The sequence below is a fragment of the Limulus polyphemus genome, unplaced genomic scaffold, assembly GCF_000517525.1.
Source record: "Limulus polyphemus unplaced genomic scaffold, Limulus_polyphemus-2.1.2 Scaffold4235, whole genome shotgun sequence".
NCBI lineage: Eukaryota > Metazoa > Arthropoda > Merostomata > Xiphosura > Limulidae > Limulus > Limulus polyphemus.
This window is the reverse complement of record NW_013669845.1, coordinates 60,085-84,834: the sequence shown is the minus strand read 5'-3', so window position 1 is coordinate 84,834 and position 24,750 is coordinate 60,085. Positions and strand designations below refer to the sequence as shown.

At 34.5% G+C, this 24,750-nt stretch overlaps 1 protein-coding gene across 8 annotated transcripts in view; it reads right to left on the bottom strand.

Moving 5' to 3' along the window:
- Positions 1–560: 560 nt before the first annotated feature.
- Positions 561–24,750, bottom strand: part of LOC106470819 (probable E3 SUMO-protein ligase RNF212) — an 83,790-nt gene continuing 59,600 nt past the window's right edge. For 7 of the 8 annotated variants that reach the window (XM_022399461.1, XM_022399460.1, XM_022399456.1 and 4 more), the window contains 2 exons: positions 13,353–13,420; positions 561–637 (listed from right to left, as the gene is read on the bottom strand). In XM_022399461.1, coding sequence (XP_022255169.1) covers positions 568–637; positions 13,353–13,420 — 138 coding nt within the window. In that variant the 3' untranslated portion in view covers positions 561–567. The remainder of the gene's footprint in view (positions 638–13,352; positions 13,421–24,750) is intronic. The other variant, XM_022399463.1, reaches the window with a different exon arrangement.

Below are 24,750 nucleotides of genomic sequence, written 5' to 3'. Positions count from 1 at the left end.
TTTAAAGCAAAGAATATTAACACTGTGAAAAGGCAAAACAAATCTCACAAAATTGAATAAGTTTAAACTTTTGTTGCTTAATGTTTTTATCATAAACTAGTGTAGTTCATGTCAAAACACATGCTTTAGGTGGGAGATAGTTCAAGGCTAGTGGAATGTACAAAATCTCAAAGGCATGTGTGAGAGGAATAGCTATTTTGTATGGAGAAGTAGGTGATTTGTTTCAGAACATGAGAGTAGTTTTTGACCACATTTTATTCTGGTTGGAAAAGACAAAACTTGTTTGTGCTTGTGAAATCTCACCTTCTTTTCTGCATCTTCTGTGACCTGCTCATTGCACATTTTCATATAAACAGGCAAAACATTTTAATTTATTTTCTAAGTAAATCTTATTTCCATTTTCCTTCATTTAATGATCTGCAGTTCTTTCTGTTTAGTTTTTTTTTTACTGTTTATTTCTCCTTTAACTTATCACACCACAATGGTCCTCTACTCAGTTTTCTTAGACTTGGTCATAATAGTATCTTATAATGTTTTAACATGAAGTTTGTAAAAACCTATGAATGCTCACCTCAAGTCATTCTGGACCAGTTTCCTGCGTAGGATTTGATTTTCTTCACGAAGTGTGGCATTATCACTAAGGGTACAAAAGAACTTTCAATGCTTTCAAAATTTAAACTAAAATAAATTTTGAAAGTTATACAATAATGTTTTTATGGTATGCAAATAAATCTTAATATATCTCACTTTCTTACAGTTTATATTTTATGCTTAGAAATAATTTACATATTTACTAACATTCTAATATGGAATATCCTCAATCCAGTCGAAAAAAATGTATTAACTCAGCTTTATGCATTTCTTTTTTGTAGCAGAATATTGTACTGTTTCCTACTTTACCTTGTACATGTGGGACTCCTGTACATTTGTCACAGGAATCAAATATATCTCTGGTTATATATGATCCCATTTTCTGATTGTCCAACTAAAGAGAGAAGGTGAATGATAAATGCAGTTTTGAAGGAGAATAGATTTGTCTTTGAAGTCTTATTCATGTTTCTGGCATTTTTAACTATTGCTTCTGCTGATTTTGTGTTTCTTCAAGTGATTTGATTACAATACTCCTAAGTTTATTTGCAAGTACAGCTTGTATTCTAATTTAGCCCCCCCAGAGACTGGGCAGCAACTCTGAAGGCTTATAATGCTAAAATACAGGCTTTGATACTGGTGGTGGGCACAGTAAATACAGACAGTCTGTTGTGCATCCCTGTGCTTAACTTCAAACAATAAATACTTTAATAAATCTTTATTTATTTATTTAAAATATTCAGTCTAGACACAAAAAATTCAATGTTCTATAACTATTATAATTTAACTGGCTTTCTAATTAAACAATAAGTGGTTTACGATAACTTCTTTGGCTGATCATGGCAACCTGGAAACAGCAAAGAATGAAACTGTGGGCCAAATAACTTAAAGCCTGTTGTTAAAACAAGCTAGCCTTATAAGGAATTCAGTCAATTAAAATAATATTTTCCTATTGGTTATAAATAATTCAAAAGCATGTGTCAGAGAGAATTATTGACATTTGTTTAAAGATGTGATGTGATATGAAGACATGGCATGTGGGTTTGACTTTCTGGCTTATAACTCAATAAATCAAGAATATTGGAGGCTATTACCTTATAGTATGTCTTAGCAATATCTATATTATAAATGTGATATTTGTATTAAACTCAGAAGCTCAAAAGAGGGTGGAAAATACATCTAAATGAGTAACTTGAAATGAAGAAGTGCCATGTGATACTGGGAAGTGCAGAATGAGAATTTATCTAGATATTTCCTTTTGAAAATAAATTAAAACTTGGATAATATAAACATTTGAATTACAAACTATGCTTTAATGCCAAATTTATTTACATAAATTGATAATAAGTAGTTTAATGAAATGCTGAATGTAACTTTGTAAAAAGGTTATGACATGCACTCTTTGACCTACCCTTATTCAGATGGTTAAAAAGATATATATTCTCTGACATTTAAAGGTTCAGTTAATGAGAACCTGGACCATTTCCTTAAGTGTTTTGATCAGGAAACTGCTAGGAAGGGCTAGACTTAGGAACAGGTTGTGCAACACTCAATCTTGAAGTTGAATTGTCCAACCCTTGAGAAAGAAGCAACTCTGGGATTGGGTCACTATTATTACCATGTTGCTCCAACATTTAATCCTGGTGGACAACCAGGTGAAAGATGTGTTTCAATTATAGCTTCACCCCTTATATTGACTAACTGCATCATTTGCATGGAAAGACATACCCTTCAATGGCCTCAGCAGATCAGGAAGATATCCTTGCAGACAAGTTCATTGAGGGACTAACTGGTGAGGCAATGAGGCATCATGTGGGTATAACAGACATTCTCACTAAAACATAGGCAGTTTTAGCAGCAAAGAGATTTGAGATCTTGACTTTGAATAAGTCACAAGAGAGGAAGAAGGCCACAACAGCAACTACAATAGCTATATCTCAGACAGACCATCTTCCTGAAGTGACTACATCATGACGAAGTCGAGCTCTTCCAAAGGTAATCCAGCAGCCAATATACCTCAGCACTGCAAAATAACACCACTGGTTCCCAGTGAGTGGGCAAAGCTTCCAGGGCTCTCCATGATGTTTGTGCCACAGCCAATGATGAAGATACTTCTGCCCATATGTTGCTCCCAAAGGGAGAACCAAAGCATCTGCTCTGGGTGAAGGCAATTACATTAATTCCAAGTGAACCACCTGTACCTTGCTATACACCATGGTAAGCAAGGTTACCACTTTCAACTAATGGCACAGTTGGGGCAGGAGGGTCAGCATGAGCTGTACTTGTTGCTATTTTAGCTCTTCAAAAGTAATAAAGCCAAAGTCAAGAGTGGTCACTAACTTGGGGAGTGCATTGGGCAGTTTGTTCCAAAAGTTATGATAGCAGCCCAGCTCTTCCAGGGCTGAATACTGCTTGGTATGTGCCTATAAAAATACAGAGGCAAGAGATATAGTTCCTGCTTCATACAAGAGCCACCAGTAAACTGGTTGACCTAGCTGTGTATAAGGCACTCAGGGCAATGGACGAACTGGGAAAGTCATCTGATGCTGGCCCAACCAGATCTGAGAACAGTGTACTGTATGAGTGTATGTTGCAGAGGAAGTCAGAGTACCTGCATGTACATAAGTTGTGTTCATTGGTTTACAATTTTGTGGCTGTGTTACAAAGTGATAGAGCCATTGTATGAAATGCTCTATTTCCTGTACAGAAATCAGGTAGCAGCCAGGAGAATAGTGATCTCAGCTTCCAATTGGAATAATCATTGTCATGGTGAATGAAATGGAGGTAATAGAAACTTGTTGTATCACTAGTATTGTTTTTGTTGCACTGCATCCGAGAAGAAGTAGATGATAACAGACATATCTGAGGTTGCTAGTTAAAATATGTGCAAAAAATCTGGATTAAACACAATGGCAGACGCTGAGCACCTTATTTGTTGAATATACCAATATACTTGTGAGAAATGGTCAGAGAAATGTAACTTGCTATTGCTTAAATGCAGGTGATGCATTTTTATGTTATATCTGTATAAATTATATACTTTACCTCTCCATCAATATATGTAGCACCATCCGTTGGATTGAAAAGATATTTAAGTACATGCATGATATGTTTACCATTTATATTATACCTGTATATATGGATTTTCATTGGAATATCAAAAGCAGATACCCACGGACCAGTCAAGTAAGCTGGAGAAATCTTGTAGCGATAGTCCAAATTGTCTAATCACTAACCCACTGATGTGATCAGGTAGGTAGGTATTAGATGAAAAATTTGCTGTTTTAGAAATTTTTTAATTGTCGTACCAGAAATGTTAGCAATATTTTTAGCATATTATTAGTATATATATGCACATAATATATCGTAACCAATACTTTGAATGGTCGGTTTTTTGCTAAGGAATTTGATAGGGTGGTTTTTTGGCACGTGCATTATTTGGAATCCTTGTCAATCCCTACTATTAAGGACTACCATATTTAAAATTATTCTTCATTGTCATTGGGCTTCATACACAAGTGTACATTACAGACATTACCTTTAATTTCATAACTTTTGGATTGTCAATTTTGAGAACCATATGTGTACAGAACATTGCCCTTTATATCATCAGTGGATCACTCTCCAACTGTGCTTGCATAAATACACACATATATATAATGTATTTATACAAAAAAAGGGAACTGCAGAATGAGTGAATAATATTCGATTATGATTCTAAAGGATTGATTTTGTGTTGGCCTGTGGCCAGGCATAGCCAGGTGGTTTGGGTGCTCGACTCGCAATCTGCGAGTCGAGGGTTCGATTCTCCCTGTCACACCAAACATGCTTGCCCTTTCAGCCATGGGGGCATTATAATGTGACGGTCAATCCCACTACTCGTTGGTAAAAGAGTAGCCCAAGAGTTGGCGGTGGGTGGTGATGACTAGCTGCCTTCCCTCTAGTCTTACACTGATAAATTAGGGAGACGGCTAGCACAGATAGCCCTCGTGTAGCTTGGCAAGAAATTAAAAAAAAAAATTCTGTTGCCTATTTGTATATTAAGTATATACACTTATGCATTTTGTCATATTCTTTTATTTTTTCTAAGGGTTTCATATTCTATTTGTGATTATGCTGTTTAACTTATTTACTATTATTTTGTATTATTATAGTTATTATTTTCATTATTAATTTTAAGTTAAGGATTCCTTTTGGACTCTTTACTTTTGCTATGGTTTGCCCTGGTTTATTAATGTCAAAGGACTTGTTTTTTTATTCTGTGTTTTAATATGCTTTCTCTTTATGTCAAGGAATTATATCTTTTGAGTTTAGTATGTTTTTGCCTCTTACTTATTTAATGATAAAAGGTTTATTTTGTATTCAATATCAGTAGGGTTTGATTGTACATTTTATATTGTGAAACACCTTCAATTAACAAAGGATTTCTTTTCTTTTTTGGCATACTATTAAAAGTTATATTTTTACTTTGTTTCATAATTTTCACTTAAAGTGTGTGTTTGATTTTGTTCTGTAATGTATTTTATGATGGTTTGTATCTTGTACTTTTGGGCATATTGAAGGGTTAATTTCACTTTGTACTTCTATTTCTTACTTTTAAATTTTGAATTTAAAGAGTTATGTTATATTCAATTTTAATTTTATGGGATAATTATATTTTGAGTTTTAACTTGTTATATTTTGATTTTTAAAGTTATGTTTTTTGCCTTCCTCATATGTGTGTCTATGAGTTATATAGGGGTGAGAATAAATTACACATTTTTCTTGACTGTTGCATTAATTTATTCAAAATGTTGGTTTTAAATTTTAAAGTTAAGAATGGCCAAGGGGGAAAAAAGTGTGGTATGCAGGCATACTGCAATTTTCGATACAGGTACTTACCTCTATTCACATAAATAGCTATTCTCTTTCAGTGCTGCCCTTTATGGGCAAAAATATTTTTCACGCATGCCATAAGCCTTCTGCCTCCCATCCATTGGAAATGAATCATTCCAATGTGTCTCTCATGTAAGTTATTATGCCACAACCCTCCACCAATGAGAGTGCCACACACACTTTCATTATACATGTGACTCCCTCTATTCAATTCTATCAGACTTCTACAATACTCGTTTTAGACATTTAAAATTTTGCTTTAGTGTGCTTCATCTTTACAACTTAAATAGTTATACTTATGAAATGGTCTTCTTTATTAATCATTTTTTATTATACAGCTGACACCTTTATTTTCAATTCACTTTACAATATTTTTTTCTCTCTCCTGCATATTTGTATTAATCTTTCAAACAATTTGTTTCATTTATTATTTACCATGAATTCAGAGATTAATGTTACCACTTTGAGTATCACACCTCCTACAAGCACTTTTCACTGGCAGCAGATGGGAGTGACCTGTTGTTGGATTTATCTGTGATTATATGCCAAAAAGATTGATCATTATATGGATCAACCACCTTCTCCTGAACTTTCCCCACTTCCTCAAGAACAAGCCGAACTAGTTTGGTCTAATGAAGATTTTGATAGCCTTTTTCCACCACCAGAATCAGCTAGGCATAATACGGCATTTTTAGACATGATTTCATATGATCCTCATCCTCCTTTGTTGCATGATGGTTCTTCTTCTTCTCCTTATTTAGTCTTCCCACCTTCCCTGGATATTAGGGTTCATGCTCAGCATTTTACTTTCCAATTAGTTTAGGGTGCCAGCATGCTTCGCTGCCCACGGGCTATGAATCAGTTTGCTTTGGCCTACCATCAAGCTGACTGTCCATTTCTAGACTCTCAACAGTTTGGGTTCTATTTGGCCAAATTGGGAAGCACTCCCTGATTTTTCGGTTTGTTTAACCCATGCCCAGTTTTTGTCTTATCCATACTTCACTTCTACTTTATTTATCTACCATACATCTCCTTTCCAGGGCTATGTACCAAAATCCTGAGGGTTTTTCAAGGGTCAGCCTCTGCCTTATTACCTCCACGTTGGCTCATTTGTTGTACTTTGCTCTCACCTTACACACGCGATTTCTCTGTTGTTGGGATCTTCTGTGTCATGATGCAGTCTTGTCCCAGTTTTATTTGCTGCACACTTATCTCAGGGAATTACGTATAGCCCATTTTCTTCGGTAGTATGTATTCAACCATGTTCCTAACACTTTGGAATCCCAGCATGAACACTTTACCCTTTCTTCACTGATAGCTCCTGTGTTGCAGTTGGAACCACGACAAGCCCCTATTCCCATTTCCCATCCTAGTCCTTCTCAGCCCTCACCTATTCCTTATCTCATCATTTTCTTTTATATAGATTAGCATGACGTTAACAGTACCAGTGACTACCCAGTGGATTTTGGTCCAGTGGGAGCTCTATTGTGTGAATTTATTCCCCTCGGGTGATCTTTCATCACAGATCAGTGGGTTATTCGGGTTCTATCAGATGAAACCATCCTGCAGTTCCTTTTCCCACCTCCTTTGTCATAGGTACCCATTTCCTTGCCTCTGGATCCCATTACCAGCCAGCATCTGTCAGAGACGGTTCAAGATCTTCTCTCTCAACAGGCCATCGAACCTGTGAATCATCTCTTTCCCGGTTTTTATTCCAGGCTGTTTGTTGTCCCCAAGAAAACTGGAGACTGGCAGCCTGTCATAAATTTGTCCAATCACAATCAATTTCTCAATTTTTCCCATTTTACCATGGAATCGTTTCTCCCCATCAGGTGGGCTTTTTCTCTAGGTTTACGGATAACCAAGATGGACATCGTGAATGCTTACTTACATATCCTGATAGCTCGGCAATAGCAACCATATCTTTGGTTTGTTCATCAAGGAGTTAGTTATCAGTTTTGCGCACTACCCTTCGATCTTGCTTCAGCCCCAAATGTTTTTTGTCGGGCAGTTCGAGCTTTTGCTCATCATCCCCATGCTCTCGGGATGCATTTTCATCCTTATATGGACAACTGGCTGCTGTTAACTCATTCCAAACAGGAATATGCCCATTATACTCTTCAGCTGCTCTGGGAGGAGGCTTGAATGGGCTGGTTAATCAAATTGGATAAGTCTTTCCTTCAACCTACCCAATATCAGATCCATTTGGGTTTTTTTTTTCAACATTCATCTCAGTCCAGCCCAACCTTCTCCTCTTCAACTTCGTTCAATGGAGCTTTCAGTTCACCATGTTCTTAATGCTCCCTCTATTACAGCTCGTGAGGTTCTGTCATTTTTTGGGGATGTGGTCTTCCATGGCTGCACTTATCCCCTTAGGCCATGCTCAGTGGAATTTTGCACGAGATCCTTTGCAGGCTCTTATTACCCTTCTAGCTGTACATTGGGCCTTGGGTCATTTCCTTCATCTGGACAGACATTGTCTGGTAATGATTCATTCCAACAATTCCATAGTGGTTGCTTATCTCAATCACCAAGGTGGCACCTGTTCTCGATCCCTATGTTTTCATAAGTTCGATCTTCTTTTCTGGCCCCATCATTGCTTGTCATGTTCCAGGGGCTTTCAAACTTATTGTGGATAGTCTTTCCCATCCAGACAAAATCTATCCAATAGAGTGGTCTCTCGATCCTCATTTTTTGGTAGCTTTGCCTTCAATGAGGTACTCCTCACATCAATGCCTTTGCCACATCCCTCAACCACAAACTACCTTTGTTTTGGTCTCCGGTCCCTCATCCTCTTGCCATGGCTGTCAATGCTTTCATTCAGGATTGGACCAACAAATATCCATATGTTTATCCTCCCATTCGACTTCTTCACTAGGTGATTTTTATCATCCATACCACTCTGTGTCAAGTCTTTCTGATTGCTCCTTACTAGCCAGCTCAGCCATGGTTTTTTCGACTTATCCAGCTACCTCTTTCTCCGTCTCCCTCCCTTATTAAGCAACCTCGGTCATTGGTGCTTCATCCCACCCTTCCTATCACCCATTCCATTTACCCTTTCTCCATGGAAGTTTATCAGCATAAATTGAAAGTTTTTTCTTACTTGGCTTTTCGATTGCAGATCCTCTGTCCCCTCAATTTCCAGTTATCAGGCAGCTTTGTCTCACACCTTTCGTTTTTCTCGATACTGTCGGGTATTTATCTGTCCTACACTCTCTCTGTTGATACATTCCTTCTGGATTCGTGGTCCTCCATTGCCTCCATTTGAACCACTTTCCATGTGTTCCTTGTTTCACCTTTCCCTTAAAACAAATTTCCTTTTCCTTTTAGCCTGTGGGCGTTGGCAGTCTGATTTATTTGCTATTGATGTTTCATGTACTCTCTTATCATTGCATGTCATGTTCCAGGTGCTTTAAATCTTGTTGTGGATCGTCTTTCCCGTCCAGACAAAATCTATCCAATGAAGTGGTCTCTTGATCCTCATTTTTTGATGGCTTTATCTAAATTGTTCTTTCCTTCCCAAAACCTCAGTGGCTAGGGAGGGTAACTCCTCCTTTCCTCTGACTTTCCTTACTTCCATTTCCCACCTTCATCCTCGTCCTGATCTGGATAGACTTCTATGTCCTGTACTGTTACATTGCTTGCATGGTTTCCATCCATGGTGCTCATTCCCACCTCTTTATCCCTTGGCAAACATCCTCTGTTCCTGATCTTTCTCCTTCCAGTTGGGTTCAGCTTTTAATTCGATTGGATTATTCCTCTCTTTTGTCGTCTCCTGTACTTTGTCCCAGGTGTCTTCTCATGAAATTTGACACCTTACTTTTCCTCTGGCATCTCATCTTCTTTGTCCACTAGAGGAACTTCTTCAATTGGGCATGTGGACTACTCCTAATATATTCGTCTCTCACTATCTGCATAGGATCACAGTTTCTTCCTCTTTGGGTTATCATCTTCCACCTGTAGCCATTCTTCAGACTTTCGTGCAACTTTGACTGGGTAGGTTTTTTTCTTCTTTAATTTATTTTCAGGGGCTTTATTTCCCTTTTCATGGTAATTACAGATTGTTTGGATCTTGCTCTGTGGCAAGTGGTGCCTGACCAGGTATTCTTTAACCTTTAAAATCCACACTGTTCAGCCATGTCGACTTGCTTATTATGTTCCATGGCCACACAATGCATGCAGTTGAGATGGGATGTTCCACAAGATCACTTGAATGTTATCCTCATGATGAAATTGCTTCATAAGTATGCCAGTCCCAGACTGTACCACCCATGGACATACATAAAGCAGAAGGGGATAGCTGCCCATCCCTGCCATACCTTGTATTGAATAAATTGGTATGGTCTACTTTTAAAAACAGGGTTTTGTGGTCACCCATTGCACTGTCTCAGGTGTTGACATTCGTCCAGGGCAATGGTGTTCTGCTGGTGTAGATGATGTGATATCCTCCACTATAAAGCATATGAAAACCAAAGGAGTGATATGTCAAATGCAGTTCACCCCTTCAATTGGGATCCCTCATCCTACCCCCACGTGGATGTTGGTTCCTAGTGGCCAGGTTTTGGATTTAGAGTAGAACCAATTAACATAAGTCCTCACACATGTATTACAGATGTCTATCTTCCTCCCTCAATTATGATCCATCTGCATCGTCGGTCACAGTGGAGGTACTTGGGATTCTTACAGTTCTTTCCCTTCTGCTCTCCCTTGATGTATCTTATTCCAAGGATGTTATTGCACCTGGGTTGGTTCCGGTCAGTTTCACTGTTGAGGGAGTTGATTTCTCTATGGTAGATATATTTTCGATACCTGATGTCGGGTTCCCAGATCGATATATCATTTTCTATTCTTAACATGTGCCCTGTTCCATAGTCAGGGGGGTTTGAGATCCCCTCTGGTTTCTTGAACTTTAGGTGAAGACGGTATGATACTCATCCTACCCCTGCATGGATATCAGTTCTCAGCGGCATGGGTTTTGGATCCATTCTACACCTGGGCTCACTTCCATTGTTTTTTCCAACACCACTTGAATGTGCTCCTCTGTTTTTCCATCCATATATACCACACCTTTCTCCAAAGAGTATACCTGGTTCAGAAATGGTGAGGTCTCCCATATCAGATCTTCGAATCTAACTCTCTCGTCTCAAGGTGTGTCTTTGAACGCTTTTGAAGGATGCTTCTTTTCTTCACTCACACTGGTCCCTCCACCTATTCAGTGTGGAATTCTAGCTATTTATCTGAGCAAAGGTAATGTACCATATCAGAAGTTATAATTTTCCTAGACTGAAAATGTTTTTCCAATAGGTACTTACCTCATTTCACACTTCCCACCTTTCCTCCCCATTGAAAACTGGTGCTTCCATTTTCTGCCAAAACTCAAAGTGATAGTCTGGTAGAATGTAATAGAGGGAGTCACATGGGTAACGAGAGTGTGTGTCACTCTCATTGGTGGAGGGTTGTCGCATGATAATTTACACGAGACACACATTGTAATGAGTCATTTCCAATGGACGAGAGGCAGAAGGCTTGTGGCATGCATGATAATAAATTTGTGCATATAGAGGGCAGCACTGAACAAGAATAGCTATTTATGTGAGAGAAGGTAAGTACCTATCAGAAATACATTTTCAGTACAGGAAATTTATAACTTTATAACCCTCTTGTTTAACATAAGGTTTTTGAAATTTTTCACACATGCAGGTGCATAGGTTTAACACAGAATGTTGGTCAAGGAAATAGCTAAACTCTTTTTGTCCTGGTTATCCAGGGGTCATTCACTTGAGGTATTACATATACCTTCTGAAGGGAAAGACTTCTGTAAATCTGAAGACTGTGACAGTGATCTTTTCCACTGGTGGGTAAAGTTATATCTCAAGGATACAGTTTCATAATTATTTCAATATATATAATGCCATGTTTTCTCAATCCGGAACAGCTCTACAGTAGATTGTCAAAAATGTTTCCTTTTTCACGGGGAGCTCTCAAACCTCCCGTAAAGGTGACATCCTTCATGAACACTTATTCTGATTATTTTGTGAAATAAATAAACATTGTTTCCACTGTATCTAATATCATGTGCAGTCTCTTTCCTTTTCACTCCTATTATCCTGCAAATCCTATCTGATTACTCTTGGATGAAATCAGTGCACCTGAGAATACCTCAGAAATACATTCTAGAAGTGCTGATTTCACAGCTAAATAAGTACCGAAAACTAATAAGTAAAATAGGCTAAGATCACTAGTTATAGGCTGTATAATTTTTCAACACGATAATGGTAGCAATACATTTATCACTAATTATGATTTATAATTTGTTTTCCATAGTATAGCCCTCTAGTGGAACCAAAGGGTTGCAGATTATCTAGGTTGTTCTAATTCATTTACATCAAATCACTCTTAAATTAAGAGTTGCTTACCCTCATGTATTAACTGTCAGAAAGGAGAATTGATAACGTAATTTGTAAACAAATAGTTTTAAGCCTCCTTCCTTTTCATATTCCATTTACGTGTAGTTTACAAATAGAAGTGTAAATTTAACAATTCCTTATAAAAAAAATTATATAAATATGACAATTTTGCTTCTTTTGAATACTAAAAATATAAAAGCATTGCATAAATTGGATTAACCTTCTTAAAGGTATATTCATAAGTTGATCTAAAGTAACTTATACGAAACAAGATATTAGTCAAGATTATATACTAAAAATATAAAACCATTGCATAAAGCTGGATTAACCTTCTTAAAGGTACATTCATAAGTTGATCTAAAGTAACCTATACTAAACAAGATATTAGTCAAGATTATATACTAAAAATATAATAGCATTGCAAAAGCTGGATTAACCTTCTTAATGGTACATTCATAAGTTGATCTAAAGTAACCTATACTAAACAAGATATTAGTCAAGATTATATACTAAAAATATAAAAGCATTGCAAAAGCTGGATTAACCTTCTTAAAGGTACATTCATAAGTTGATCTAAAGTAACCTATACTAAACAAGATATTAGTCAAGATTATATACTGAAAAATATAAAAGCATTGCAAAAGCTGGATTAACCTTCTTAAAGGTACATCCAAAGTAACCTATACTAAATTACAGATTAGTCAAAATTATCCCATTCACTTACTTAACATTGAGACTTCTCACTAGAAACTAATTTGTTATACAAATGATTTCAACTGTTTTAAAACCTTTTGTATGTTTTAATACAATAAATTAATATGATTTTTCACCTTTTATAAACATTCTGCATGAAACACCCAATAAGGATGCTTGAAACCATTGTATCTTCAGGTTATCCTGAATAATTCTTTGTTTTTGAAATATTTGTTAATAAAATTTAGTTGAATGGGTGGCAACTGCCTATTGTAAAAATACAAGTATTAAAGAAAATGTTTTGAAAGTCTTCCTCCTTTCATCTTCAGACTTTCAAAATGTCATTCTCTATACTTGTGTTTTTACAACAAGTAGTTGCTGCCCATTCAACTAAATTTTATCTTGAATCAGTTCTACTTTTCAGCAGGAGTAGTCAGGATAGTAAGCCAAGTCACTCTGAGACTAGTGACCTAATTTTTTGGATCCACTAACAGTGAAGTATTTATAAATTAAGGTTCACAAATGGCAACCTTAGAGTCATTCAGTATTAATAAATAAAAACACCATAATCTGCAAATAAGTATGGGTTACTGCAGATGCATAAACAAACACATTTCAAGTCCATTCAGATTATAAAGTTGACAACAATTGTTTAAACAAATGGAAAGATTTGTTTAGACTTATTTGTATAACCTTAAATAACTATAACAGTAATGTATTTTTTCAATGTAAAAGAAAGCTCAAAGAAATATTTTGTATCATTAATAACTAAAAACTGTTTCAATGCACCATTTAAAGTTCATCAGTCTTCTCTCCATTTTCTGAAAACAATCTTTAAAGGAACTGATTTTCTCCACCTGAAATACATACAAACAAAGCATTGTTTTTCTTGTAAACGCAATACATCCTGAAGATGTAAAATTACAATAATGCCTAAATACCCACATCAATGTGAGGAGAAAATGTTGATAATGTTTTGCTCTTTGTATTTCACATAAACCAAATCATGCATATACTTGTTATTTAGTCTGTTAAAATGAATTTCATACACTGACATTCTACTTTTCTCATGGACAGTAAATTTTTCTGGAAAATTAGCAGATGTTTGAAGACATAAATAAGAGTTTAATGTTTACGTGCAAGATGTTACCTGGACAGGCTTGTGATGGTTGTGAAGTTAGTCAAAAGTTTATGCTTCCATAATATAATTAGTACAAAATATATCCTTATTAACATATAATCAGATCTTTTTTTTATATATTTTTGTGCATATATATATGTTCCACACATGGTTAAGTGACATCTTTTTAACCAGAAGCATTTATACTTTAACTTCGACAAGGATTACATATCATAATGATTGATCTATAAAACCATCATAATTTCAGGTGGTGGTACAGAAATTTGTACAAGTTAGTATGAATTGGGGTTTATCTCCTTTGAATATATGTAATAGGAATAACTACTAATGTATTTGATCTAAGAATTATGGGCTACTGCAAAATAATCCTGATATAATCTAACAGTGTAATATTATCATTATTCTTGCTCTGGCTTTTGACCTGTGCAAATGTAAGAAATCTCTCCAGCTCCACACATTTCAATACTAAATACAGAAATCAACCAGTATTGGTAAAGAATCCATCATTTTTTTATTATGAATAAAGGTTTTGTATATTTTTCATTTGTTTGCCACTTTTTTCTGCTGTATGTGTTCATTTTATTATCTATATAACACTTCTGTAGCTAGACTGCTTAAATTAAAGATTACAAATGACCTAGAGGAAAAGTCTTAAAAGTTGTTTAAATTACAGATAGGCAGCAATTAGATCAAGTTGCATTCACATTAATGATCAGGCTTTGTTGCACGATCCTACTATTGTAGGCTATGTTTTTAATAGTTTAATTTATATGTTTTATTGTTTCCTAGAAGGAGTTTTTGTCATGATGTAGTAAAAATATGTGACACCTAGAAATTTACTGAGTGGATAGATTTAATATGAAATCACAATTTTGGAGCACTGAAAGCAAATCAAGGAGAGGTAGAAAATTAGAGGGAAAAAAACAGAAAATTAAAGAAATACCAAAAAGGAAGTTATAGAAAATTAAAAGATCAGGAGCAAGAGGGACAAATTTAATAGATAAGCTAAAAGAAAGAGGCCTAACATTTAGAGGGGAATTAAGAACAAAAATAAATTAAATTGAAGACAAGATTGAAGAAACTAATGGAAATTTGCAAGGAAGATTATAGCAGCAAAACTGAGGTAGTAAAAAAAAAGCATCAATAAAGTGCTGAAAGACTGTAATAGCAAAACTGATCAAGTACAAAATGATATGTAAAAAAGTACAAAAAGATAACAATGAAGTATAAAGAAGCATCTGTATAGTGCAGAAAAAGCATAACAGCAAAACTAACTTGATAGAAAAAACCACTAGTAATAGAATAAAACATCATGACAAACGAATTAAGAAAATCGAGGATCAAATCATCCACACCTCTCTTCCTATTCTTAAAGACCTTGAAATATGGAATGGGAGAACCCATTTGGTCTACAATTGTTACCACTACTGCTATTCAATCTATGACTACAGGACCTTTCTGAACTACTACAACAGTTAGAAAATTTAGCAGGCCAGTTCAACAACATCCTCAAAATTGAGAAACCAACAGACTTTGATGGAGAGCTACAATAAGAGACATATCAGGCTCAATTTGAAATAATTTTCAAAACGAATGGATGGAATAGTGAACAAAAACTTATTCATTTGCTGCATATTTAAAATGATAAGTTTTAACAACATTAAGCAATCTTCCAGCTGATAACTATAACACCTATCAGTCATTGGTGGCTGACTTATGAAACAGATTTAGAGTGACAAAACAGAATTAAACTTCTAAAGCAAATTTTAGGAGCAGGGTAAGGAAAAAGACCTCCACCTAACTTGCAGAAGATTTGAAGAGGTTTGCCCAATTATTTTATCCAGATGCTCTACATGGAATGCTGGTTTCATTGGCAAATGACCAATTCATAGATGCTGTAGTGGATAATGTTATGCATATTATGTTAAATAAAAGTAGATTAAGATTTTAAAAAGAAGTTCTCCAGTTTGTAATGGAACATGGATCCAAAAATGTCTTAGAAAAACAACTAAAGGCATCATCCAAAAGTTATGGGATCATCAAGTAAAATAGTATGGAAGCATTGACTCCATCTGATTAACTAAAAGGATAAATTAGATGAACTATTACCCAAAACAGAAGAAGTAAACCAAAAGACAAAAGGTGTTTCAATTGTAGCTTAAAATGAAATATTGCCAGGAACTGCAGACAAAAGTCTGTAGAAAATATAAAAAATATCTTTCCAAAGGATGTTAAAGTAACAAACTGTTTTTAGGTGAAAAACATATCCATCAAAGACGAGACTGTGAGGAATCAACAAATGATAATAAATCAAAGAAACAATACTCTAAGGATAAGTCCCAGAGCCTAACCAGATCAAAGTCACAACAAAGAGCTAACCAGACATCGAAAAACAAAAATAAGCTATACTTAAGTTCAGCAACTAACAATGAGGAAGAGTGCATTTTGAGGTCAAATCACAAGCAGAAATACGGATGTGAAGTTAAATTTGCTTTAAATAGTTTCAGTCTTTGACATGGAAATCCCTATGCACTACATAATGATTACAGCACCAGAGATTGAACTTCCAGTGACAACATGGAGGGCATTTAATGTGCCACAAAGAACTGGAATACTCATACCAAGACTTACTAGGAATAAATTTAAATCCAGTGATGAGGACATATTAGAACAATCAACCCAGCATATACTGAGGGATTATTTGTTGGAAGAACTCTCAAGTGTATGAAGAATAAGGATATTATTATTAGGGCCATGAGCACAACAAACTATGATATTTAGTAAATTAAGTATGAACATTGCAAGTTAGAAGCTGCAGTCACCTTCAAGACAAGATGTAGGAAGTCTCATATCAAATTCTTACATAAAGACAGCTTACCACTACACTTATAAAAGATGTATAGTCATAACAGTGGCTCTCTTACAGCTGCTCAATGCCATAGATTACATGATTTAATCATGGAACACCAAGATACCTTCTCCAGTGGACCTCCTCCCTTTAGCCAGACAAATAAAATATCCTATAAGATCATTACAGGTGGTGTAGCCTTGGCAACAGGTCAGTTTCCCTGAAGATTCTCAGTTGCAAAACAGGCTGAGGCTCTCAAAGAGATCAGAAGCCATAAAATAACCTGTACTTGTGAAGAAGGAGGATGAATCCAGAAGGTTCTGCATGGATGACCAGAAGTAAATGAAGTCATAAAGAAGGATGCCTCCCACCAACGAGGATAGCTTACTTTGGGTGCTTTGTCTGAATCAAAACGGTTTTCAACATTGGATTTGAAGAGAGCGTATTGGCAAGCACAAGCTGACAAAAAAAAGTACAGAAAAAAAGCCTTTATTGGAGAGAAATGGGTTGTGACAATGTGCCATGTTATACCAGTTGAATCATGTAATGCACCTGGAATGTTGTTCACATCTACTTGGATGACACAATAAGTCATGGAAAGACCTTTGGTGATGTTTGTGATGGGCTAAGGAAAGTACTAGATAAGTTATGGAAAGAAAATCTTAAGGTGAACCCCAAGAAGTATGCATTGTTCCATCAACAGATGCCTTTCATGGGACACCTAGTCAGTGGAGAAGAAGTGTCTACAGTCCCAACTAAGATTGAAACTGTTCTGAATTGGCCAACAACACAGAACTTGTGAGAGATAAGGGGATTTCTTTCTTGAACTATACTCTTACTATAAAGATCACTCTCTGATATAACTCATCTTCTGCACAGATTACTTAAAAAACCAAATAAATTTTGTTGAACTAATGATTGTGAACAAGCATTCAACAAACCAAAGAAAGAATTAACCACTACTTCTACATACTAGCATTCCAACTCACATTTGATATAGATTACAGTGATATTCCAGTTGAAGTGGTGTTATTACAAGTACAACTGTCTATTATAAAAAGAAAATAAATGATGCAGAAAGAAGGTATTCTACAACTCAGAAAGAGCTAATTTTTTAAGTCCCGAGTCATTTCTATCTTTTGCCTTATATGGATAAAAGTTTACACTTTGGGCATGTAATGTAGTATTAATGTAGCTGGTAAATTGTCACAATCTAGAAGGACAGAGTGTAAGATGACTTCAAGAACTTTAGGAGTAAAACTTTAATACTGTACATTGCTTTATACAGAACCAAGGAAATGCTAATATAAACACTGTGAAGAAAAAGGTAAGCACAAAATAGTAAGGATAACAAATGTAAAGTGTGTTAGAGTCCAAGATGGGACATCCACAAATGATGATGAATGAATGAATGTAGTCCAACACTCAATAGAAATACCTTTATGCAAAAGATACAAGTCTAAAACCAATTATTCAATGGATCAAGAACAGTGCAGAACAACATTTCTAGAAAACATTCATTACATATAGCCCAAAGCCAGAAATGTACTGGGAACAGTGAGATTCATTACGCCTTTGAAAAAACTTGTTCTGACAGAAATTAGAAGTTACTACTGAACAGAAACTAAGACTACAGTCTATATTTAGTCAACCACTACAGTCAGAAGCACTTCATCATCTCCAAATGTACAATATATCTTTGACCTCTTTTTTGCTAATGGTTGCTGATGAAATTTAAGCCTACTTTTTTATAATAAGGGTACTAGTACACTAAATCATATTTATTTACTTAAATAATGCATTTAAGAACACAGAACAATTACACATACAAAGAAACAATGTCCTACAACTCTCATAATTAAATAATTCCCAAAGCTACTCGATCTGAGCACCACAATAAAGACTTTCAAACTGAAGACGAAATAGACAATACCCTGTACTGAAAATAATGCAAAATGTTATTTGATAGATTAAAACTTCATCTTTCTATTGGTTATAAATAATATAGTATAACTAGAGACCTATTGGCAATTTGTGAAAGAGAGGATGTGACAGATGGGCATGGTAGTGGAACTGATTTCCTGGTTTATGGCTATGTAAAAAAAAAATTGAAGGCTATAAAAATATGCTTTCCCTTAATAATGTCTGTGTTATAATGAGTAATTTACATCAAATTCCATACTTTAGAAAAGGGGGGTAAGTAAATTAGAGAAGGGAAAAGACCTATAGAACAAATATAACAATTATCATACTATAGGAGCTTCAGGATTTTAAAAATATTTCCTCACAAAATCCAGAACTTATAACTTATAAAATATTAAATTTTGATTCATTAACTAAGTTTTGATGCCAAGTTTATTCATATACAATGATAATAAAGTAGTTTAATTAAATTATGAATGCAACTCTGTAAAAGGTCATGACATGTGCACTTTGACCTTTGAGAGGGTTAACTGAAAATATCACAAGGTCATAAGTGTACACTAATTCTAGTGTTTAGATAAAGGTTACATATCACTACACTAATTGCTTGGACCTGTTTCTGTGTCATGGTCTCCTACAGTAGTCACACAAACACATTCCAATGGGTAGTACATAGACGTTTTAGCACAATCTTCCAATAGTTGAACACTTTGGTGTTAAGAAGGCACAAGACAGTAAACAAATGCTTCTATTGGGTTGGGTGCCAGAAATCTGCAGAGAGTTCGTGTAAATCATGTTAACTGTGCTGTGCATGAAAAGGTTCATGAAAGACACAACATGAGCAACTACAGCAGTATTGTGTTGAAACACAACAATATTTTATATTTTACTAAATGGCCAGGAACATATGCTGTGCGTAACCTAAAAGAAAAAAATCTTACCATGGAAACTTGAAAATAAATCTGCTCCAAGATTCCAGGACACCTATTTGTGAAATCCTTGAAATTAAAAAATAGACTAGACAACAGCCCTTCATCTGTCTTCCAATGAATTCATTCATCTTATCATGGACTGATGGATACAATCATACACACTATTATATTAATAAGCCAAATATGTGGAAGAACATCAGAAAATTGTGATCAAGATGTCATACTGTTACTGACGAGTTATCTAACAGCAATACATGAAGCAACACAAAACACATCATCAACACTGTTGTTTGGGAGAAAACTCAAAGTAATATTAGACCTTCTGTACTCATACCCTGTGGCCAATCACTCAGCTTAGTCATACACAGAATATCCAGAGAGACTAACGAATGCCACTTAAGCCACATGACTTTATCTTAGAAAGCCTTAAATCAGCTAGTGATAAAATGAAATATAACTATGATTTAAATGCCAATAGGAGTTGATTTCATTATGTTGACATGGTACGGCTGTACAATACCTGCTGCAAAAGAGTACGAATTGTGAAGTTAACCCTCTCTCCATGGACATCTTTCTCTGCACATGTCACGAGGTTTTAGTGAGTTACATTCAGGATTTAATTAAATCTCTTTCTTTTCATAGTATATCAATATGTATAGCATAAAAATGTAGCTAATAATCAATATTTGAATAATATATAAGTTTTAAGTTCTTACTTTTATAAGGCTATATTAAAAAAAAATCTAGAATTCCACTAGTGTGAGAATTGTGACATTTGTTTTCTAGGCATCCCTTCTTCTCTAATTTATTTACCACCCTTCCAAGAAATACAAAATTGAATATAAATTACTTATTATTATATCGTCATCACTCAGGCAAAGCATAATTTTCATAGCCTTCAATCATATTTGGTTACAGAGCCATGAAATACACAATCAGACCCACACTTGCCATGCCCACCTGTCACATCCTCTATTTCAGAAATCACCAACAGTTCTCTCTGATATTATTTACAACCAACCAAAACTATCAAATCTCGTATTATATTACATTGCTTTCTATATAGAGGATTGTAATTTTCTCTTCCAGTTCAATATTTATTCCCATGGTAAACACATCGACAAGTTTAGCTGAATTCCTAACTGCTCTTGCAGCATAGTTAGAAAGCCAGAATAACTGTGATAATTATGGGTCATTGTCTACTTTTTGCATGCTATTATTCTGTGTTCTTTGGTGCATTATCTAATTAAATAAAAAATAATTTAGTGCAGTACTATCTTTAGTATAAAAAAGTAGGGTTAAGTAGGTCTATAGTCAATAGCAAAAAAAAAAACCCAGGTAAGTACTTTTTTTTTCATGTGTATTCTTTATTTATTATTAGGAAACTTTTTATATTACCTAAATTTAGATTACATGAAATAAATAATATAAAAATATTTTTTCATGAGGTATATTTGCAGGTAGCTCGTGCATAATGTAATTCGATAGTGTAATTTGAGCTGCATGTTCGTCAAGTGATTTACAACTTATAATGGCGCAAATAATAATTAGACAGGGTTGAAAGAGCAATAAAATAATAAAATTTAAGTATAAACAGATGTATACTGTTATGAGTTTAAAGCTATTTATGATAAATAAATGTAGTTTCATTTTACAATTTGAGGTCATTCTAGAAAGAAAAACCAGAAATTTAGATTTCTATTTTTTTGGTGGTTAGGAGGTCAGTCAAGTTGACCAACCAAACAGAGAAAATAACAGATAAAATACAAAGTTTAACTACAAAAAAAAACCTTTAAAATTTATTTAGGAGGTTTTAGAAATTATACAAATAAAATTTGCAATTTTTGAGAAGAAGAATAGCATTTTTTAAAATCACTTAACACTCAGACTAGTATATAGAAATACTATATATATTCACAGACAAATCTTTAGTAAAAATACTTCATTAAAAATTCTGATTTTTTGTGTTCAAAACACTTGTAATGTGTTACAATCCCATATACCATACTGTATAATACAATAAAAAAGTGACAACTCAGCAAATATTTTAGTTTTAGAAATGTAAAAATTTAAAAACACAATCATCAAATATTAACTTATATACAATAATTTACAAAAAATACAATACAAAAAAATTACTCTTTCTTGGTAGATCCACATAGGAACGGTCTCTCCAATTCAAACACAATCACTTCAAACACATAGTATGTCGAAATTCAGCTTCAGGTTGTAAATTCAAATTTCCAATTCAAAACTAGATGTACAGTTACAAATGTTTTCAATGTTCAAATGTACACTGCACCAAAGCTTGTTGATATTTTCAGTTTTCAAAAGTTCTCAAAAACTACAAGGCCTTACAAAAGTTAAGATTAAATCTTAGATTTATAAACTCTTTAGAGTCGAAGCAAATAAGATAATGTTAGCTTATAACAAAAACCACAATTAATATCTAGGTTCACAATCTCTTCCGAGTCCATACAGAAATATATGTTTCAAACAGCAACTTGAACTAAATTAAGCCCAAACACTAAAACTTTTTAAAAACCTCTCTCTTTTTTAATGGAACCTTGAGACCTTTTATATAAATGCCAAATAACCATTACACAGCATATGCATAATATATATCATGTGATGAAAAACCATTAGTTAGGAGCACATCATTAATCAGGTGATAAGCCTACAATGTCTCGCAAAAAAGATTCACTAAAACACTACAAAAATACAGTATCATAACATCTCTTCCCCTTCAAATAAAAAAAGTTTACAAAATTTTAACAAATCCTAATTTTTTTTTCTTTACAAATAAATAATTTTTCAAAATTCTCAAACTGTAAAGTTTTTACATAATGCAAAACTCTTTTTTTTACAATATTTCCAGAGAGCAACATATAAAATAACACTATTTACAATACATTTCAAATTTACATTCTGGATAAATCATCTGCCAACATGTTCTCTTTTCCAGCAATATGCTTTATTTCAAAATTAAATTGTTGGAGAAACAAACTCCATATCAAAATTCTCTGATTTTTTCATTTATTCTGCATCAAGGTTGCTTATAGATGGGGGTTAACTTAAATTTTCTGATGCTTTCATCTGTCCAGTTCAAGCACCTTGAAGGACAGGAACACAATCTGCTAAGGCACTACCAGCTAAGGTACTGATTCCATAATTTGGTCTTCTTGTCTTCACAAAAATATCTTTCAGATTTACATGTACCTTCTCTCTGTGTGCAGGTGATATAAAATTCATACAAAACCTTTTAAAATCTTCAAGTTCCCTTTCTAATTCATCTAATTCTCTATTTTCTAGTCTATTATAGTTAGATAGGAAAACTTCATTTGGACATGTTATGTCATCTGTACAATTTTTCTTTCCTCTAACAGAAAGCTTACTCAACTGTTGTATGTTACCATTTTTGTTTGGTTCCTCTGTTTTTTTCATGGAACTGTCATCTTCTTTACTCATCCTGTTGTTTTTACAGTAGATGGCCCATACATCTGCTTGGTTTAAAAACTTTGAATCAAGCACTGGAGAGCTTATGGTGTTAATGATCATTGGCAGAGAGACCTCTATCTTATTTACTTGTGCATTATTTTCTTTGTCTCGTGTGAGGGCTGTTACATAGCCATTTAAAATAACCTGCTGATACACTGACTAACTAGCCTCTAAATCTTATTTTTTCTATTTTTATTCTGCATTAGAAAGTTGAACTGCTTCTTTCCTCTCCATTTCTTGATAACCATTTCTATTAGGTGTTGGCTTAACTTTCCCATATATCTCTTTTTCTTGATTGCCAAGTCTTTGCTTGAGCTTCAGATTTTTGATGAACAAATTGGTCACTAGGTGACACTTCAATATGCTTTTCATATATCAGCTATTCTTTTTAGTCCAGGGCAGGGACCTGTTGAAATTTGCTCATACTTATCATTTTCCAACTACCTGTCTTTGAGCAACAACAAAGGTCCTCTCACATTGTGAGCAAAGATCATGTCAAAACTAGATATTCCAACTGACTCAATTGGATCTTTCCTTTGGCAAACAAAACTAAAGGTACTCTAGTTCCCAATCTTCTTTGTGTTCCAAACAAAAAGTTCTGAGCATGTTTTTCAAAACTTGATAATAATAATGTTCAAATGCTCCTTGACTCTGAGGATGGTAACTTGTAGACCTAAGTGTCCTGATGCCTAAATTTGTTTCATGACCTCCTGGAAAACCTGTGACAAAATTACTACCTTGATGACTTTGAATTGTCAAATAGTTGGAAAACCTAATAATAAAGTTTGTAAAGCACTTTTGAAACCTATTCCTTCTGTCAAAGAACTATTCTCTAAATTGTGGATATTGTAGGCTGCCTTCCTAGGACAAAAAAAGGAAATAGATTTTTGTTGATAATCTTGGATCAGGCAACTAGGTACCCCAAAGCTATTCCTATTAAAGAAATTTCTGCTACAACTGTTGCTGAAGGATCGATTAATTTTTTCTCATATTTTGGTTTACCTAGGGAAAGTTTTACATGATTTACAAAATTCAGCTACATCTGGTCGCCTGCAAGATCATTTCATAAAAATAATGAAACTCCTTCAATGGACAGTTTAGCAACAAGTCCAACTATTACAGGACCAGTAACACAATTACTCTCTCAGTGGATTCTATACAAAGGAACAGAAGTGTAATCACTACTGATGACCTAGATCAAAATACTTTTCCCCTCAGGGGTCAGCAGATTTTCTGGAACTGAACTACATTTCAACAAAGTTTGGGCTGCTCCAGTATCTCTAAATAAAGTAATGAGTACAGGGAGCACATACAACAGAATGACTAGCATTAAACAGATGAAACAATCCCCTCGTCCATAAAGCGATCAAAACCTGAAAGCTCAGGTTCTAAAATTGTCACGCACTTGGATCCATTAAAGCTAATTGACTTGTAAAAGTTACTTCCTTTAGGTTTATTCTTATTCTCGGACTATTCAAAGTTTTTCTTGTATTCTAGTTTTAGACAAACTGATTTGAAATGGCCAGGTCTCTTACAATAATAATAAATGTTTGAGTTTTCAACTTTTCTTTCAGAATTTGTCTAATTTTGATTAGCCTGATTGTCTTTGCTTTTATCTTTGTTAGCAGTAAAACCATAATTTCCACAATTTTGAAGTTTGAATTTTTCAACCAAACTGAATTGTGAATCAAAACAAACTCATCCACCAACTTTGTAGCTTCTGACAAAGTCTCAACTTTTTTGTCTTCAAAATTACTACCTTGATGACTTTGAATTTCCCTAGGTAAACCAAAATATGAGAAAAAATTAATCGATCCTTCAGCAACAGTTGTAGCAGAAATTTCT